Source organism: Halichoerus grypus, chromosome 12 (genome assembly GCF_964656455.1).
Source record: "Halichoerus grypus chromosome 12, mHalGry1.hap1.1, whole genome shotgun sequence".
NCBI classification, from domain to species: Eukaryota; Metazoa; Chordata; class Mammalia; order Carnivora; family Phocidae; genus Halichoerus; species Halichoerus grypus.
The window spans coordinates 50,276,388-50,295,082 of NC_135723.1; the positions used below are offsets into that span (position 1 = coordinate 50,276,388).

Below are 18,695 nucleotides of genomic sequence, written 5' to 3' on the forward strand. Positions count from 1 at the left end.
ATTATTATTAATTTTCAGAAAGCAGAAAAGAAAACTGAAACCATTTTCTTTGGTTAGATTCGAGTATGAGTTTTAAAACTCCTTTATTAAAATAATTTCATAATGGGAAGTAAAGATTACTTTTTTCAGATTTCCAATATCTTCCATAACTCAAAATCTCAGTCTTGTAGGATGTAGTAACAAAGACTGAGTGAAATAACATAGAACCTTGTATTTTGCCTATTTTTAGGACTTTTTTAATGTATACGACTGAGAACTTTGTAGCCCTATTTAGCAACAGAATGCTTACCCTCTTCGGATTTAATCCTTGCCAGAAAGAAAAATTATCATGGTGTTTTCTACATAGCTACAGTAACTGCCACCTAGAAAAATGGTTGTATATTCGTGATTGCAGAATTGTCACGTGGTGTGAGCTGCCGTCGGGGAGGCTGAACGTGCAGCTCTAGCAGGCTACTTGAGGTGGTAGTGGTCTTTGTCCTTAAGATAGTGCATTCCGCTGGGTACAGAAGAAGAGAACGGAAAGCATGATCCACATTACCTTTGTGAATTATCAGGAGTTTGAAATAGATAATAAAATCTTAAATATTAGCAAACTGATTTTTGTTGATGTGTTTATTTCTGAAGATAATTTTGCTGACCCAGAGGTAGAATTGTGCTTTGAGATAGTCTTCCTAGTACTGATGTTCAGTTAATATGTATTTCTGAGATGGAATTTATATCATTGGGTCTTGTCTTCTTTGTGTTGCTATCATATATTGAGATCAGAATCATCCCTCAGCCTGTTTAATACACTTTTAAGCAATTAAATTGATCATGTTCACATTTAAATTATCTTTGTTTCCTCTGTCTTCTAAAAGTGCCCTTTACTGTTAATAGAGTTCTACATTCTTTACATGAATTTTATTATTCATTGTAGCGTTTTAATAAAATTGCATTTTATCTCTATATAAAAGATTACCATGAGTTATGAAACAGACAGTGAGCTATGGACTATAGCTTATCTGAATTTGAAAATTAATGTGCACTTAATGACTTTATCACTGTTCATTCATTGAGGAAGTAGGTACTGAATGCCAAGGGGAGGGGGGACTAGTATGCTAGGTGTGAATGACGGCACTTGTGAGCTCAGAAAGTGACACAGGTAATTTTGTTGTGACAATTCCCTTGTCAGCCCTTTTAAGATAGTGTTCGTAGGACCTTTGGGGATAGTTGTAATGGGCTTCCTGTGGAGAAAGGCATGAAAATAGCATTAGTCAGCCTCAGGAACTTTTATGGAATTACCAAGAGTGGAAATGGCCACGATTAGGCCTTTTGAAATGAACAGTTTTAAAGTGTTAATTTTAATGAACCGGTTTTGGTTTTTTAAGGCAATGAATTTCCAAGGCAGGTTAAAGTATCTTCATGGACAGAACAAGAAAGGGAAAGATGGATCAGTACTACCACCTCAGTTGGCTTTGTTTGCCATAGCGACTCCCCTTCAGCCACCATCCATCCTTGAGATCCGAACCAAAAATTTCATCTTCAGAACCAAACACAAACTAGACTTTACACCCACTGCTTGTGATGCCAAGTAAGTAAAACTTTTGCAGTTTTATTTCATTAAATGTTTGTTGCAGTAAATCTCTTTGCACGTAAAACATAGAGTGTAGCTTATAATGTTTATTATTATGTGAGCTGTTACTTCATACTCTGTCAGTATAGCCTTTTAAAATAATTTCATCAGGCTCACAGATCATCTTATAATTTTTTACAATACTTGTCACAATTTGTGTATCATAAAGATGAATTGCTTATATTATTAAGATTCAGTATCCTGATGACATTTATTGTTGGTTTGTTTTACATTTTTATAACATACAAACTTTATTTGATTTTTAGCCCTAGAAGTTTAGTAACTTTCAGAAAATTCTGAAGTAGACTGTGATATTAGCATTCATATCCTATCAAAATGTATCATTGTTTTTCTTCTAATATGGGATTGCAGACAGGTTTGAAAAACTTTGCCCCTCAAAATGGAGTATAAGCATTGTACATTTTTATTAAAGATTTTGTTTTATTTACATAATCTATTCTGTTAGATTCATCTTTAACCATGCTAATTTTCGTGTTCTTTATTCAGGAGAAGAAAACCATCTAAAACTGACATTAACAGCCATAAACAAAAGAAAGCAGTCACATGAATGTGGTTAATTGTTTCTACCTGCTAATGTAAAATTCTGAATGTCAAGGAAAACAGTGCAGAAAATGGCATATAACCAATTTCTTATTTTACCTTTTTTTTTAAACAGAGGAAAACTTGTTTTAGGCTATACTGAAGCAGAGTTGTGCATGAGAGGATCAGGATATCAATTTATTCATGCTGCTGATATGCTTTATTGTGCTGAGTACCATATCCGGAGTAAGTTATATTTCCTTATAAACATGCCTGGAAAATGGCATATGTTCTAGTACATATTTCAGAATATCACATAATGTGTTTAAGGCAACTACTTGAATAAACTTACACCCAGTGTCATACCATTATGATTAACCTGAATTACACTCTTTATTAACTGCTCTACAGCTGCCACACAAGAATATAGTAGTTTAATTACTATGAAAATGACCATTTTGTCAATGTTTTGCTCAATTTTAATAGCATTTTGAATGGCACCACTAATTTATAAATCTGTTAATATAGATTAGTATTTTATTACACAATTTTAAAGCATAAATGACAGAAATATTCCCTTTTTAAAATGAAAATAAGTTTTATCTTTGTGTTTTCCCCAAACTGGATACTCTCTCTATAGTTTAATGTGTTACCAGAAGTTTCTGACCTAATCTTCCCTTTAACCTACTAAATAATAAATTTAGTCTGAAATAGAAAAAAAATAAACTCTGAAGAACTATTTCCATGCATTTTTTTAACATACTGTGTTTAAAAGTTGTCAAGACATTTACCACCTCTGGTGATAAATGAAACACATCCAAAAGTGTGTTAGACGGGCTGTGTTTCAGAGACTTTCTTTAATATGTTGATTTGGGGTTTGATAATTTTTGTATTTGATTTTAGTGATTAAGACTGGAGAGAGTGGCCTGATAGTATTCAGGCTTCTTACCAAAGAAAATCGATGGACCTGGGTTCAGTCTAATGCACGCTTAGTGTATAAAAATGGAAGACCAGATTATATCATTGCAACTCAGAGACCTCTAACGTAAGTACACAGACAAAATGTTTCATGTCTTCATTTTATTTCTAATAACACTATGGTTTATAAATCCTCTTACGTGAAAACTTCCAAGTAAATTCTATGAGAATTTTCTCTGGAAGTAAAAACTGAAAAGACAATCTGTATAGAAAGAAGGCAAAGTGAAGGACATTGAGAAGATAGAATTGACAAACATTATTGAATGACTAAATATGTAGAATTACAGAAATAGAATAAACAATGAAAACACCAGGGTTTTACTCTGGTATATGAAGGAAGGATGAAAAGCTAGTGCCATCTGTAAAATAAAAGAAATATAGAAGAATGCTGTGTTTAGTATATGCTTTCTAAGCAAGCAGTGGCTTTGAAGTTTCTTATATATTCTGTGAGTGTTTTGTCAAATACCATATTGCAGATATTTTCTCCACTCTAGAGAGCTGATATTTGTATGTGCCTTGAGGTAAGGATCAACATGGATATTTTCCTTTATATGTATATCCAAGTGACTAGTAACATTTATTGAAAAGGACATCTTTTCCCCCCCTACACTGCATTTTAATTAGGGGGTTCTGTCTGTGGTTCTGTTTCTGGGTTCCATGAGTCTGGTTGTCTGTTTTCACACCAACAGCACATGGTCTTCGTTCTGTCTTTATAGTAAATCTTGATCTCTGAATGTATGCTCTCCTTCATGTTTGTTGAGGATTTTTTGTTGTTCTCCTTCAAGATTGTCGTCTCTGTTCTTTACCCTTTATATTTCCATAAATATTTTAGAAATCAGTTGTCAATTTCCATCGGAGTATCTCTTGGGATTTTGAATGGCATTACGTTGAAACTATAGCTTATTTGGGGAGAATTAACATCTTTATAATATTCTTCCAACCTGTGAACATGGTGAATATATGTATGTATATAGGCATATGGGTACATGAGTATGTACCTATGTCTTTGTTTCAGTAAGGGGTTGTATTTTTCTTACCCGAGTCTTATGTATTTTTCTTAATTTTACTTCTAGATATTTGATATGCGTGTATAGCAATTTCTAATTGTTGATTTTTTTTAATATTGGCTTGTATTCAGTGACCTTACTAAAATCTACTTTTTCTTATAATTTGTCTGGATTATTCCAAATTTTCTAACACATACCATGTATGTAATTTTTTTTCTTTTTAATCTTTAGACATTTATTATTTCTTAAAATTCCTTTATTGCACTGGTTAGGCCCTCAGTAAAATGTAAAGGAAATAATGATACCAGGTTTCATTTTTGTCTTCTTCCAAGCCTAAGAGGGAAACCCTTTAATGTTTTACTGTCGAGTATAATGTTTGTGGTAGTGTTTTCTTTTGCTATTTATACATATATATATTTAATTTAAAAGTTTCCCTTCTCTCTAGTTTACTAAATATTATCATCATGAATGGGTAAGGAATTTTGCCAAATACTTCCTCTGGATTCATTGACATGATGATGATTTTTCTCTTTTGTGCTCTATTTTCTTTTTACTTTGTAAGATCTATAGTGATTAAGTAATATTTCCTGATACTAGAAATTTGTGCCTTCTCTCTTAATATTGCTAGAAGGCCATTAGTTTTTAGTCTTCTCAAGGATCCAACTTTTGTTGATTTTTCCTATTTAATGTTTGTTTTCTACTTCATTTATGTCTGCTTATTATTTCTTTCCTTCTACTCTCTTTGGGTATAAATTGCTATATTTCCAACCTTTTCTTTAAGCTATTAATTTCCCTTTAAGTACAACTTCAACTACAGCCCTAATGTTTTGATAGGTCTTGTTTTTTCTATTCATGATTTGTTTAGAGTTATAGTGGTATGTACTTTATACGATGGGTATTTTCTCATGTTTTTGTTACTGAATTTTAGGCCAATTCCACTGAAGTTAGAAAACATTTTGAGTGATTTCAGTTCTTTGAAATCTGTGGTAGCTTATTTATGATCTAACATATGGTCAGTGATAGTAAAACATCCCATGTGCTTTCATTAAGAATATATGTTCTATTGCATGTATGGTGTTCTTCATACATCCAGTGGTCTAGTTTGTGCTGTTCATATTTTTATTATTTGATTTTTGTATTTGCTTATTCTGTTGTTAAGAGGTTATTTGTTGCATTTTCTCATTACTAATGACACAGGACATCTTTTTATATCTTTCTGGGGCATTTTCCTTCTGTGAATTTTCAGTTCAAATCATTTGCCTGTTTTCTACTGTGTTGGTTGGCTCTCTCTTGGTCCTCATTGGAGCTGTTTACTTAATATGGATATTGTATATATTTATACACACACTATAGTAGTATATATATGAAATTATAAATACGACATATTTTCTCCATGCCTTGACTTGATTTGTGAATTCTTTTGCCGTGCAAGCTTTTTAATTTTTATGTCAGTTATGCCACTATTTTCCTTTAGAGATTCTGGGGGTTTTTATGACCCTTCCCACTCAGATTTCTAAAAATTTTTTAAGTATAATTAACATACAATGTTATGTTAGTTTCAGGTGTACAACATAGTGATTCAACAATGATATACATTGTGCAATGCTCACTGTAAGTGTAGTTACCACCTGACAGCATATAAAGTTATTACAGTATTATTGACTATATTCCCTATGTTGTACTTTTCATCTCCATGATTTATTATACCTGGGAGTTTATACCTTTTAATCCCATTCATCTATTTCACCCATCCTCCTACCCCTTTCCCTCTGGCAACCACCAGTTTATTCTCTGTATTTGAGTCTGTATCTGTGTGTGTTATTTTGTTTTCTAGACTCCACATAAGTGAAATCATACATTTATCTTTCTCTGACTTATTTCACTTAGCATAATACCCTCTAGGTCCATCCATGTTTTCACAAATGGCAAAATTTCATTCTTTTTTATGGCTGAGCAATATACCATATCTTCCTTATCCTTTCATCTATTGATGCACACTAGGTTGCTTCCATAATTTGGTTATTACAAATAATGCTGCAGTAAAAATCGGGGGGCATGTATCTTTCAAATTAGTGTTTTCATTTTCTTTGGGTAAATACCCAGCAGTGGAATTACTGAGTTGTATGGTATTTCTGTTTTTAATTTTTTGAGGCACCTCCATACTGTTTTCCACAGTGGCTGTACCAGTTTACAGTCCCATCAACAGTACACAAGGGTTCCCTTTTCTCCACAGCCTCAACACTTGTTATTTCTGCTGTTGTTGATTTTAGCCATTCTGACAGGTGTGAGGTGATATGTCATTGTGGTTTTGATTTGCATTTCCCTGATGATGAGTTATGTTGATAATCTTTTCATGTGTCTATTAGCCATCTGTATATTTTCCTTAGGAAAATGTCTGTTCATGTCCTCTTTTTAATCAGATTGTTTTTGATGTTGAGTTGTATGAATTCTTTATATATTTTGAATATTAACCCCTTATTGGATATGTCATTTGCAAATATCTTCTCGAATTCAGTAGGCTGCCTTTTCCTTTTGTTGGTGGTTTTCTTCACTGTGCAAAAGCTTTTTGTTTTGGTGTAGTCCCAATAGTTCATTTTTGCTTTTGTTTTCTAATTTGTTGGCATCTAATTTTTCTTACTAGTCTCTTTTTTTTTTTTAAGATTTTATTTATTTATTTGAGAGAGAATGAGAGAGAGCACATGAGAGGGGGGAGGGTCAGAGGGAGAAGCAGACTCCCCGCCGAGCAGGGAGCCCGATGCGGGACTCGATCCAGGGACTCCAGGATCATGACCTGAGCTGAAGGCAGCCGCTTAACCAACTGAGCCACCCAGGCGCCCTCTTACTAGTCTCTTAAATCATATGTATTTCTGTAGTGTTGGCTGTTACTCTTATTTCTGACTTTGTTTCTTCTTTTTTTCTTCTTCCTGGCTAAAGGTTTATCAATTTTCAATGATCCTTCTTGTTATTTTTATAATCTCTATTTCATTTATGTCTGCTCTAAACTCTATTAATTTCCTTCCTTCTACTTACTTGGGGTTTCATTTGTTCTTTTTCTAGTTGCTTTAAGTGAAAGGTTAGATTGAGACTGGTTTCTTGAGATAGGCCTATATCAGCATAAACTTCTTAGAACTACTTTTGCTGTGTCCCAAAATTGTACACCAATGTGTTTCCATTTTCATTTGTCTCCAGGTAATTTCCCATTTCCTTTTTGATTTCTTTGTTGACCCACTGGTTGTTTAATACCATGGTGTTTAGCCTCCCTGTGTTTGTGGCTTTTTTCTAGTTTTTTTCTTATAGTTGATTTCTAGATTTATAAAGAAAAAAAATGCTTGATTTCAGTCTTAAATTTATTGAAACTTGTTTTGTGACCTAACATGATCTTAGAGAATGTTTCATGTTTGTATTCTGCTTCTTTTGGATGGAATGCTGTGTGTATATAGTAAGTCCATCTAGTCTAAGATATCATACAAAGCCACAGTTTCCTCATTGATTTTCTGCTTGATCTATCCACTGATGTAAGTACAGTGCTAAAGTCCTACTACTATTGTATTATTGACAATTTCTCCCTGTAGATCTATCAGTATTTACTTTATATAATTTAGTGCTCTTATGCTAGGTGCATAGATGTTCACAATTATATCTATTTGTTGGATTGATCCCTTTATCATTATGTAATGCCTTCCTTATCTCTTGTTATAGTCTTTGTTTTAAAATCTGTTTTGTCTGATAAGTATTGTTACCCCAGCTGCTTTTTTTTTTTTTTTGGCTTTCATTTGCATGGAGTATTTTTTTTTCCATCCCTTCACTTTTAGTCTGAATTTGTCTTTAGGTCTGAAGCTAATCTCTTGTAGGCAGCATATTGAAGGATCTTGTTTTTTTATCCCTTCAGTCACCCTGTATCTTTTGACTGGAGTATCTAGGCCATTCAGTTACCAATAGGGATGTAGTTACTGCCATTTGTTCATTGTTTTCTGATTGTTTCTGTAGTTATTCCCTGTTATTTTCTGCTCTCTTCCCTTGATTGCTTTCTTTAGTGTTACACTTGGATTCCTTTCTCTTTTTTTTGTGTATGTGTATCTATTATACATTTTTAGTTTGTGGTGACCTTCAGGTTCATATATAACATCCCGAGTATATAGCAGTCTATATTAAGTTGATGGTTGCTTAAGTTTGAACACGTTGTCTAAGCACTGTTTTTACTATCCCTTCCATCTCTTATGTATTTGATATATTTTACATCTTTTGATTCCCTTTTATAGATAATTGATTTTATTTATTGTTTTTTAACAGTCATAAAGTTAAATCAGTCATTTACAAACGATTGATTGATCAACCTCTACTATAGGTTTGTCAGTGAAATTTTTTCCTTTCATAATTTTCTTCTGGTTATGCTCTGTTCTTTTTTGCTTAAAGCACTCCCTTTAACATTTCTTGTAAGGCTTGCTTAGTCATAATGAATTCTCCTTAACTTTTGATTGGGAAACTCTTCCTCTCCAATTTTGAGTAGAGTATTCTTGGTTGTAGGTTTTTTTCCTTTCAGCATTTTGAATATCTATCTCATGATGCTCCCTTCTGGCCTGCAGAGTTTGTGCTGAAAAAGCAGCTGACAGCCTTTATGGGGTTTCCTTTGTATATAAGTAGCTGCTGCTACTCTTGCTGCTTTTAACTTTGATGTGTCTTGGTGTGGAGCTCCTTGGGTTCATTGTATTTGAGACTCTCCTTAATGCCTGTTTCCTCCCCCTAGGGAATTTTTCAGCTATTATTTCTTCATGTATGTTTTCTGCCCCTTTCCCTCTCTTTCTTCTCCTACTGGGATCCCTATAATGTGAACATTTGTGTGCTTGATGTGGTCACAGAAGGCCCTTAATTTATCCTCTTTTTCTTTTTTGCTGTTCGATTTGGGTGCTTTCCATTGCCCTGTCTTCCAGATCTGTGATCTATTCTTCCCCATCTTCTGTTGCTGATCTCTAGTCTATTATTTTTCATTTTAGTTATTGTATTCGACTCTTATCTCTTCGTTGAACTTCTCACTGAGTTCGTCCATTCTTCTCCCAAGTCTGGTGAGCATTACTTTGAACTCTTTATCAGGTAGACTATTTAGTTTGTTTCTGGTTTTGCCCTACTTTTTATTTGGAGCATATTCCTCTGTCTTCTCATTTTTGACTTTCTAATTAGGTAAACAGCTACCTTGCCCAATTGTGAAGGAATAACCTGTAGGAACATCTCCTGTCTACACTGCATGTCTCTGGCACCTTTTGCAGAGTGACTGCTGCCGCAGTGGGCACAGAATCCTGGCTTGCTCTGCAGGGCGGTGGGGGGGGGGGCACCCTGGCTGGGATAGTTAATTCCTAAATTCTTAGTACAGTCATTATTTCCACACTCAGTTTACATCCCTGACATCCTGCAGGAAAAATAAATTCTGAGTGGAATAAAGATCCAAATATAAGGTTTTTTTTTTGTTTTTAAAATTTTTTATTATGTTAATCCCCATACATTACATCATTAGTTTTTGATGTAGTGTTCCATGATTCATTCTTTGCATATAACATCCAGTGCTCCATGCAGAATGTGCCCTCAATACCCATCACCAGGTTAACCCATCACCCCAGAACCCTCAGTTTGTTTTTCAGAATCCAGTCTCTCATGGTTCGTCTTCCCCTTCCTGCTATCTATTTTCTTTTTTTTTTTTTAACATATGTATTATTTGTTTCAGAGGTACAGGTCTTACACAATCACAGAGCTCACCATAGCACATACCCTCCCCAATGTCTATCACCCAGCCACCCCATCCCTCCCCCCACCACTACTACAGCAACCCTCAGTTTGTTACTAAGAATTCCTTATATCAGTGAGGTCATATGATGTATGTCTTTCTCTGATTGACTTATTTCGCTCAGCATAATACCCTCCAGTTCCATCCACATCATTGCAAATGGCAAGATTTCATTCCTTTTGATGGCTGCATAATATTCCATCATATATATATATACCACAAGAACAAATATTGTGAAGATGTCAATGCTACCTAGAGCAATCTACACATTCAATGCAATCCCTATCAAAATACCATCAACTTTTTTCAAAGAAATGGAACAAATCATCCTAAAATTTGTATGGAACCAAAAAAAAAGCAAAGCTGGTGGCATCACAATTCCAGACTTCCAGCTCTATTACAAAGCTGTCATCATCAAGACAGTATGGTACTGGCACAAAAACAAACAGACACATAGATCAATGGAACAGAATAGAGAGCCCAGAAATGGACCCTCAACTCTATGGTCAACTAATCTTCGACAAAACAGGAAACAATGTCCAATGGAAAAAAGACAGTCTCTTCTTCAACAAATGGTGTTGGAAAATTGGACAGCCATATGCAGAAGAATGAAACTGGACCATTTCCTTACACCACACACAAAAATAGACTCCAAATGGTTGAAAGACCTCAATGTGAGACAGGAGTCCATCAAAATCCTAAAGGAGAACACAGGCAGCAACCTCTTCGACCTCAGCCACAGCAACTTCTTCCTAGAAACATCGCCAAAGGCAAGGGAAGCAAGGGCAAAAATGAACTATTGGGACCTCATCAAGATAAAAAGCTTTTGCACAGCAAAAGAAACAGTCCACAAAACCAAAAGACAACCGACAGAATGGGAGAAGATATTTGCAAATGACATATCAGATAAAGGGCTAGTATCCAAAATCTATAAAGAACTTCTCAAACTCAACACCCAAAGAACAAATGATCCAATCAAGAAATGGGCAGAAGACATGAACAGATATTTTTCCAAAGACATCCAAATGGCCAACAGACACATGAAAAAGTGCTCAGCATCGCTCGGCATCAGGGAAATCCAAATCAAAACCTCAATGAGATACCACCTCACATCAGTCAGAATGGCTAAAATTAACAAGTCAGGAAATGACAGCTGTTGGTGGGAATGCAGAGAAAGGGGAACCCTCCTCCACTGTTGGTGGGAATGCAAGCTGGTGCAGCCACTCTGGAAAACAGTGTGGAGGTTCCTCAAAAAGTTGAAAATAGAGCTACCATACGATCCAGCAATTGCACTACTGGGTATTTACCCCAAAGATACAAATGTAGGGATCTGAAGGGGTATGTGCACCCCGATGTTTATAGCAGCAATGTCCACAATAGCCAAACTGTGGAAAGAGCCAAGATGTCCATCAACAGATGAATGGATAATGACTGTACTAAGTTTTGGGGCAAATTCTAAATCACCTCAATTTGTCTAAAAAATTTTATAGCACTTGTCATTAGGAAAATGTCAAAATTAAGTTCGTGCTCTCTATCAAACTCAATTACAGTGTCTTTTGCTTGGTGTTTTTCTTTTAAATTTTTTATTTTAAAATGTTTATGCTACAACTCTTCCTAACATATGCAAACTTTTTTGTCCCCAATTTTAGAGATGAAGAAGGAACAGAACATTTACGAAAGCGAAATATGAAGATGCCATTTATGTTTACTACTGGAGAAGCTGTGTTATATGAGATAACCAGTCCTTTTCCTCCCGTGATGGATCCCTTACCAATAAGGACTAAAAATGGTACAAGTGGGATAGATTCTGCTACCAAATCAGCTCTCAATAAGGATTCTCTCAATCCCAGTTCCCTCCTGGCTGCCATCATGCAACAGGATGAGTCTATTTATCTCTATCCCGCCTCAGGTAGCACCCCGTTTGAAAGAAATCTTTTTAATGAACCTGTGAATGAATGCAGTAATTGGCAAGACAATATCGCACCAATGGGAAGTGACGGTATCCTGAAACATGAGGAAATAGATCATTCTCAGGAAATGAACCCAACACTCTCTGGAGGTCCGACAGGGCTCTTTCCAGACAACAGAAATAGTGACTTGTATGGCATTATGAAACAGCTAGGCATTGATTTTGAAGATATCAAACACATGCAACAGAATGAGGAATTTTTCAGAACTGACTTTTCGGTTGAGGATGACTTCCGAGATATTGACCTAACAGATGAAATCCTGACCTACGTCCAAGATTCTTTAAGCAAGCCCACCTTCGGGTGTTCAGACTACCCGCAGCCACAGTCCCTGGCTCTGAGCTCGAGCTGTGCGGTACAGGAGCCCCTGCAGTTCGCACAGCTGCAGCACCGCCCCGAGCACGGGGCCGTGGAGCGGGCACAGCTGTGTCAGAAAATGCAGCATATGCAAGTTAACAGCATGTTTGCCGACTGGAACCCTCACCCGTCCGTACCTCGGAGTTGTCCTCAGCAAGATCTGCAGCAGTATAGTGTCTTCTCAGACGTCCCTGGGACCAGTGAAGCGTTTCCCTACAAACCTGAGCTCAGTCCTGTGCCGTACACACAGAACTTTATTCCCTGTAATCAGCCTGTGTTACCACAGCATTCCAACGGGACACAGTTAGGCTTTCCCATAGGGAATTTTGAACCATCCCCATACCCTACTAATAATTTAGAAGATTTTGTCACATGTTTACAAGTTCCTGAAAACCAAACCCATGGACTGAATCCAGAGTCAACCACAGTAAGTCCTCAGGCCTGTTACGCCGGGGCTGTGTCCCTGTATCAGTGCCAGCCGGAGCCACCACCCAGCAGTGTGGCCCGCATGCCCTACGATCCAGCGGCAGCGCCACAGGCATTTTTAAACAAGGTAAGGGTTTTATCGGACTCTGAATAAACCTTGCAGTGAATCTTCTCACATTATAAATATACATGAGCTATAAACTTTTTATGTCTGTGACTACTTTTTTATAAGCCAGTACTTTTCTAGTATTAGTATGTTACTAATAGATTTTTTTACTTGAGTTGTAAAGGAGAAACAAGTCAAGGGCTAAGGCAACATGAGTATGTCCATAAGTTACCAGGTGAAATTAGCGAAAAGTACATTGTTTAGAATAGATCCTTGGGTTTCTCTGTATGGTCCTTTAAAAATTCAGAGTTCCAAAATATATTTGCATTTTGAAAAGTAATTTCTTTAGGGGTACCTGGGTGACCCAACTCCCAACTCTTGATTTTGACTCAGGTCATGATCTCAGGTCTTGAGATTGAGCCCGGCATTGGGCTCCATGGTGGGTGCGGAGCCTGCTTAAGATTCTTTCTCTCTCTCTCTTAATAAAATAAAAAAAAAACTGAAAAAAAAGAATTGAGGGTTTTTTTTTTTTATGTTATGTTAATCACCATGCATTACATCATTAGTTTTTGATGTAGTGTTCCATGATTCATTGTTTGCGTATAACACCCAGTGCTCCATGCAGTACGTGCCCTCTTTAATACCCATCACCGGGCTAACCCATCCCCCTCCCCTCTAGAACCCTCAGTTTGTTTCTCAGAGTCCATAGTCTCTCATGGTTCGTCTCCCCCTCCGATTTCCCCCCCTTCATTTTACCCTTCCTGCTATCTTTTTTTTTTAACATATAATGTATTATTTGTTTCAGAGGTACAGATCTGTGATTCAACAGTCTTACACAATTCACAGTGCTCACCATAGCACATACCCTCCCCAGTATCCATCACCCAGCCACCCCATCCCTCCCACCCCCCACCACTCCAGCAACCCTCAGTTTGTTTCCTGAGATTCAGTCTTTTTATATGGGTTATAGTCAGTATGGTTGTGCTTTCTTCAAATGACATTTGTCCTTGGTGATCCCTGAATTCAGTGCTAGTTTCCTCAGTATTCTCTGGCAATACCCCCATGTTATCTGCCAGATCCTCAGTTTATCCTTTTTTCTTCTGGCACTTTTTTAAAAAGCCTAACTTACTGATTTTCTTTCATGTGGTCAAACTTGACACTGTATTTTATTTTTTAAATTTTTACTTATTTTTTAAGTAAGCTCCATACCCAACATGGGGCTTGACCTTACAACACCAAGATCAAGAGTCACATACTCTACTGACTCAGCCACCCAGACACTTCTGTATTTTTGTTTTTTAAATATGTCATCAAAATCTTTCTACCAGCAACCACACTTTAAAAGTAATCACTTAAAAAAAGTTAACAAGGATGATAGCTGCTCTCTATGGCTTCTTGGGAATGTATGTTTACATTCGTGCTTTTCCATTAGAAAGTATTTAGTTCACTTTAAAGTATAATTAAGTAGGCTTTTGAAGAAAATCCTGATCTAAATTAAGTTCATTGGTCTCTATTTACTGTATATTAAAGTTATAGATTAGCAAAAACGGTTCAAGTTCATATTTGTAATTGTTTTTTATGACATTTTTCATACATTTGGTTTGTCTGTAGATGAGCTTTGCAGCAGGAAATAGCAGTGGAAGTTTTTCCTCTGATATATATCCAGTCTATCCTCATTCCCAACATTCTTCAACTATCTCGAAATTTAGTTTTCATTGACAGTCTACCTCAAAACATTGCTGTGATGTGGCATAGATAGGTAACTTGAGTAAACTGTTGACAAGTTAATCATTGAGTTTAAAATTTAGTTAATCATAGTTTAAAATTGCATTACCACAAGTTCTTCATTTTCCCCCTTTGGATTACTTCTTCATGAATAGTAAGGTAATAGGAAGTCTGTAGACCTATCTATATATTCCCCGAGGGAAGTATTTAAAATTTCCTATGTGGTTCACATTATATTTCTATCGTACAGCACTTCTTTTGATAATATATTTAAAGAGAATTGCTGGCATGCATCGTGTTATGACTGATAGGCATCATTTGGTCAAAGCCTACCATTCTCTGGGTAACACCAACTTCCACTTGAAGACTCCACATGGCTGCCGTTCATTGAAGCCCTAGATTATGTGACTTTTACTATATATTTAATATGTGTTTTGGAGGATCTTTTAAGTCTAATGTTAACATTAAGTCTAACGTTACATTGGTTTTATTTGAAGCAACTGAAGGTATGATTTCAACCTATTTGAAAGTTCCCACAACTTTCACTATATACTAAAATGCAAAGGTTCTATAATCTATAAAGCCCTACAGAACTGTGTATCTGCCTTTTTTTTTAGCAGCATTACAGACTAATTAGACTAATTTTATTGTAAGAGGATATTTGGTAACTTAAGTACTATTAAAATGGTCCCAATTACAGATTAAAAGCATATAACAAAAAATTCATTTAGGAAATCCTACCCATCTCTGTAATATTTTAGGAATATTAAGACATCTTTATCAGAACTGACCTCTTATGGAAAAGTCCTAGGTCTGTAGTCCAGCGTATTAATTTTGAATGCAGTCACTTCATTGGTACCCAGAACTTGACTGAGATGAAATCTGGCCAAAGCAAACCTATGACGGATAAATATAACTGTGATTCATAGCTGGTACTCTCTGAGACATCAGTTCCTATCCAAACCAAAGGCAATTTGTTCATCAAATACTCTTCTAATGTATGGAGTGCCAAATCTGAGCTGAGACCAAGGTATCACACATCAGATGTACCATCTAATGGAGAAACCAAAGGTTATAAATGTAACACATAATATGTGCTCAGTGGGTCTTCATGGAACATTTAAAATGTAGCAACAGTAAAGAATTTGAAGTTTAACAATATGAAGGCAAATATTTTAAAACTGCATTTTAATATATCATTTAGTGGCTTAAGATACTTGAAAGATCTAATTAATCACATTGCTATTTTGTTTGCAGTTTCAGAATGGAGGAGTTTTAAATGAAACCTATCCTGCTGAATTAAATAATATAGGTAACACTCAGACTACCACACATCTTCAGGCCCTTCATCACCCATCAGAAGCCAGACCTTTCCCTGATTTGACATCCAGTGGATTCCTATAATTCCAACCCCATTTTATGCACCTTGGTTTTCGGATGAGTTTGCAGAAGATTACAGAATAATAAAACTGTCAGTGTTGGTCATCAGCAAGTTTCCATGGAGGCATTGTTGTGTGTTGTTGTTTGTGCTATTTTTCCAAACCAATGTTTTTAAGAGTTAAAAAAATTATCAAAAATAACATATCCTAAAGTCATTAAAATAGAAAGTGTGCTGCCCCAGAGGGTGAGAGTCCATCTCTATTTCACGTGATTCTGAGTACCGGGGAATATACAAAACTTATTTAGGGGAACTTTAGGACACTTTTAAATTTCTGTCGGAAAAAAAAAAATGAAATACTTTTGAGTTTTAAACTTCTACGTTGTCAATACACCAAATACAGAATTAAACTCCTTTTATTTTTGGCTTCGGCTTTTATCTCCGATATTAAAATAAGTGGTGTGGTGCTTTTATAAAAGATAATCTCAGTGCTTTCCTCCTTCATTGTTAATATAAGTGCCTCACAATTTTTTATACCTCTAACACTGTAGGATGTATATTTGATAGAAAATATACCTTTTTTAATTAATAACATTCTACGCACAAATATTATTTGTATTTCTTAAATTCAGTCATTTTTATTATTCCAAGCATGTTTTAACTGCACTACTCACCCACTCTCTTCAGGAAAAGGGCAAATAATGATTGAGAAGATATTTATTATATAATCCAGTTGCTTCTAGACTCTAAATGTTGCTCTGTGCCTTATGTTGAAAAATTTTGAAAGTAAAATGTGTTTCTGAATTATTTTTTGATCATCATATAAACATTAAGACCACAGCACTAAAATTTCAACAGTGTTTTCAGAAGAAAGACAGATACCACCATTTACCTTTACTAAAATCTCCGTGATCACTGAATGTTGCAATGTGGAAAAATCTGCTTGAATGCAACCATGTTTATTAACTTGCAATGAGGAGAAGTAGCTTTATTTCTAGCTCTTTAATTAATCACCCATTTCAATGTGTATAAATTCTTTAAAAACTATTTTAGATCTAGAATGAGCTTTAAGGTATAATGTGTTGACTTTATAAATTTCACTTCTTAATACAGTGGAAACTATTTTTCTCATATTTGAGGAGTGTTAAGATTGAATATAGCAATGTTTGATGCGAAGTATTGTTAATGAGTGAAATGAATGGTGCAATTATAGTTTATAATGAACAAAATTATTTGTAAAATATTTTCAATCTTTCATTTAAAAAGTCTATACCCTATATATGCACCTAATTTGGGTCTTACATATTTTATCAGTGCATCTTTTTAAGAAATCATACAATGAATGCAACTGCTTTTACCTTGGTATTAAGACAACCATGCAGTTCTCTTAACTTCAAACATTATGTTGTTTATATGATATAATGACCTTTATTATCAGTAAGGCAAATTAATCACCCTACTAAGTTTACCATCCTCGGGTGATTTTTAAAAAATACCCTTTTACTTAAATGTGACATCTGAAGGGCAGACACAGATTGCATGTAGTATATAAAAACATGATGGAATCTCAAACTGAGATGTAGTATTAAAATACAATATTTTTCACTTTTTTTTAGTAAATCAATGTATATAAAAGGCTTCAGACAAAATATGTCAGTTATATGCATTTTCAGTCAAAATTTTCAATCTGTAGCATCAATTTAAATGTTGAAAAAAATAAATTTATCTAAACCATTTCATAATTTGTTTTCAGCACGAGGTATCACTGAAGATTTAGAGCAGGGTCTGCATTAATATTGCATTTTTTTACATTTAAGCCTTTCATTAAAGTCTTCATATAACCATTTTTTTAGTCTTTTCCACATGTTTTTGAGTGAATTATTTAGCAGATAAATAGGCTTATTTTAAATTGTGAATAGGATGACAGTTATGCACTTACACAGTTACAAAATTTTAAAGCAATACTGTATATTTTTATCTATAAAAATAACTAAAATGTATCTAATAACAACAAAATCACATTAAACCAAATATACATTTGTCTGTATTGCTAAATCCCAAAGGATGCTGTGTGTGTACCCGCTCTAACGAGGGATTCATTTTTACATGATGTGCACTTCTGAGGATATGGATGTGTCTAATTTGAACTTCTATACCAGTTTGTTCTTCTCGTATCTGAAGATTCACCAGTGTTTCAATGTAGTAGGAAGCTTTCAATCATCACTATGCTGTACCATCTCGTGTTTCTCAGTATTACCAAATTTTAGGTAGATGTTTTCATGGCTTTTCTCTTTTCTTCAAAATGTTACTGCTTACCTATGCCATGCATACATTTTTGTTTAAAATATGATTTTATCCTTATCAAACAAAATTGTATACAATAATATATGGTAATAAAATAATCACTAAGTATAAATAATATGTTTTAATGTAAATTCTTTCTGGTCCATATAGAGGAAATGAGCATGTTTAGTATAGTATTATAACTGTGTTAGATGAAGGCAATCTACAATATTTAAGGATACATTAAACAATAATTCATAAACTTCTTATAAAGTTCTGCCCCTGGATATTTTAGCCTTTACCTGAATTTATATTTTTTATAAAAACACCCTTCAAATAACTTCATAAAGTGCTTCTGAAATAGAATGTTCTTTTAAATTTTGTATTAGTGTTACAGATGTAATGGTGTTAATATCTCAGATTACATTTTAAAATTCCATTTTAATATTTCAAGAATATTTGACAAATTTTTAAAACAACTCATCATGTGCTTAGATTAGAATAAGTATGGCTCAAGCCTATATCCTCTAACAGATACAAATG

General features: G+C 34.9%; 1 protein-coding gene across 1 annotated transcript in view; it reads left to right on the top strand.

Moving 5' to 3' along the window:
- AHR (aryl hydrocarbon receptor) overlaps positions 1–18,288 on the top strand; it is a 52,324-nt gene extending 34,036 nt beyond the window's left edge. The window contains exons 7-11 of the mRNA XM_036120253.2: positions 1,368–1,570; positions 2,289–2,398; positions 3,056–3,197; positions 11,560–12,787; positions 15,749–18,288. Of these exons, the coding sequence (XP_035976146.1) occupies positions 1,368–1,570; positions 2,289–2,398; positions 3,056–3,197; positions 11,560–12,787; positions 15,749–15,895 (1,830 nt within the window). The 3' untranslated portion in view covers positions 15,896–18,288. The remainder of the gene's footprint in view (positions 1–1,367; positions 1,571–2,288; positions 2,399–3,055; positions 3,198–11,559; positions 12,788–15,748) is intronic.
- The last annotated feature ends 407 nt before the right edge of the window (positions 18,289–18,695 follow it).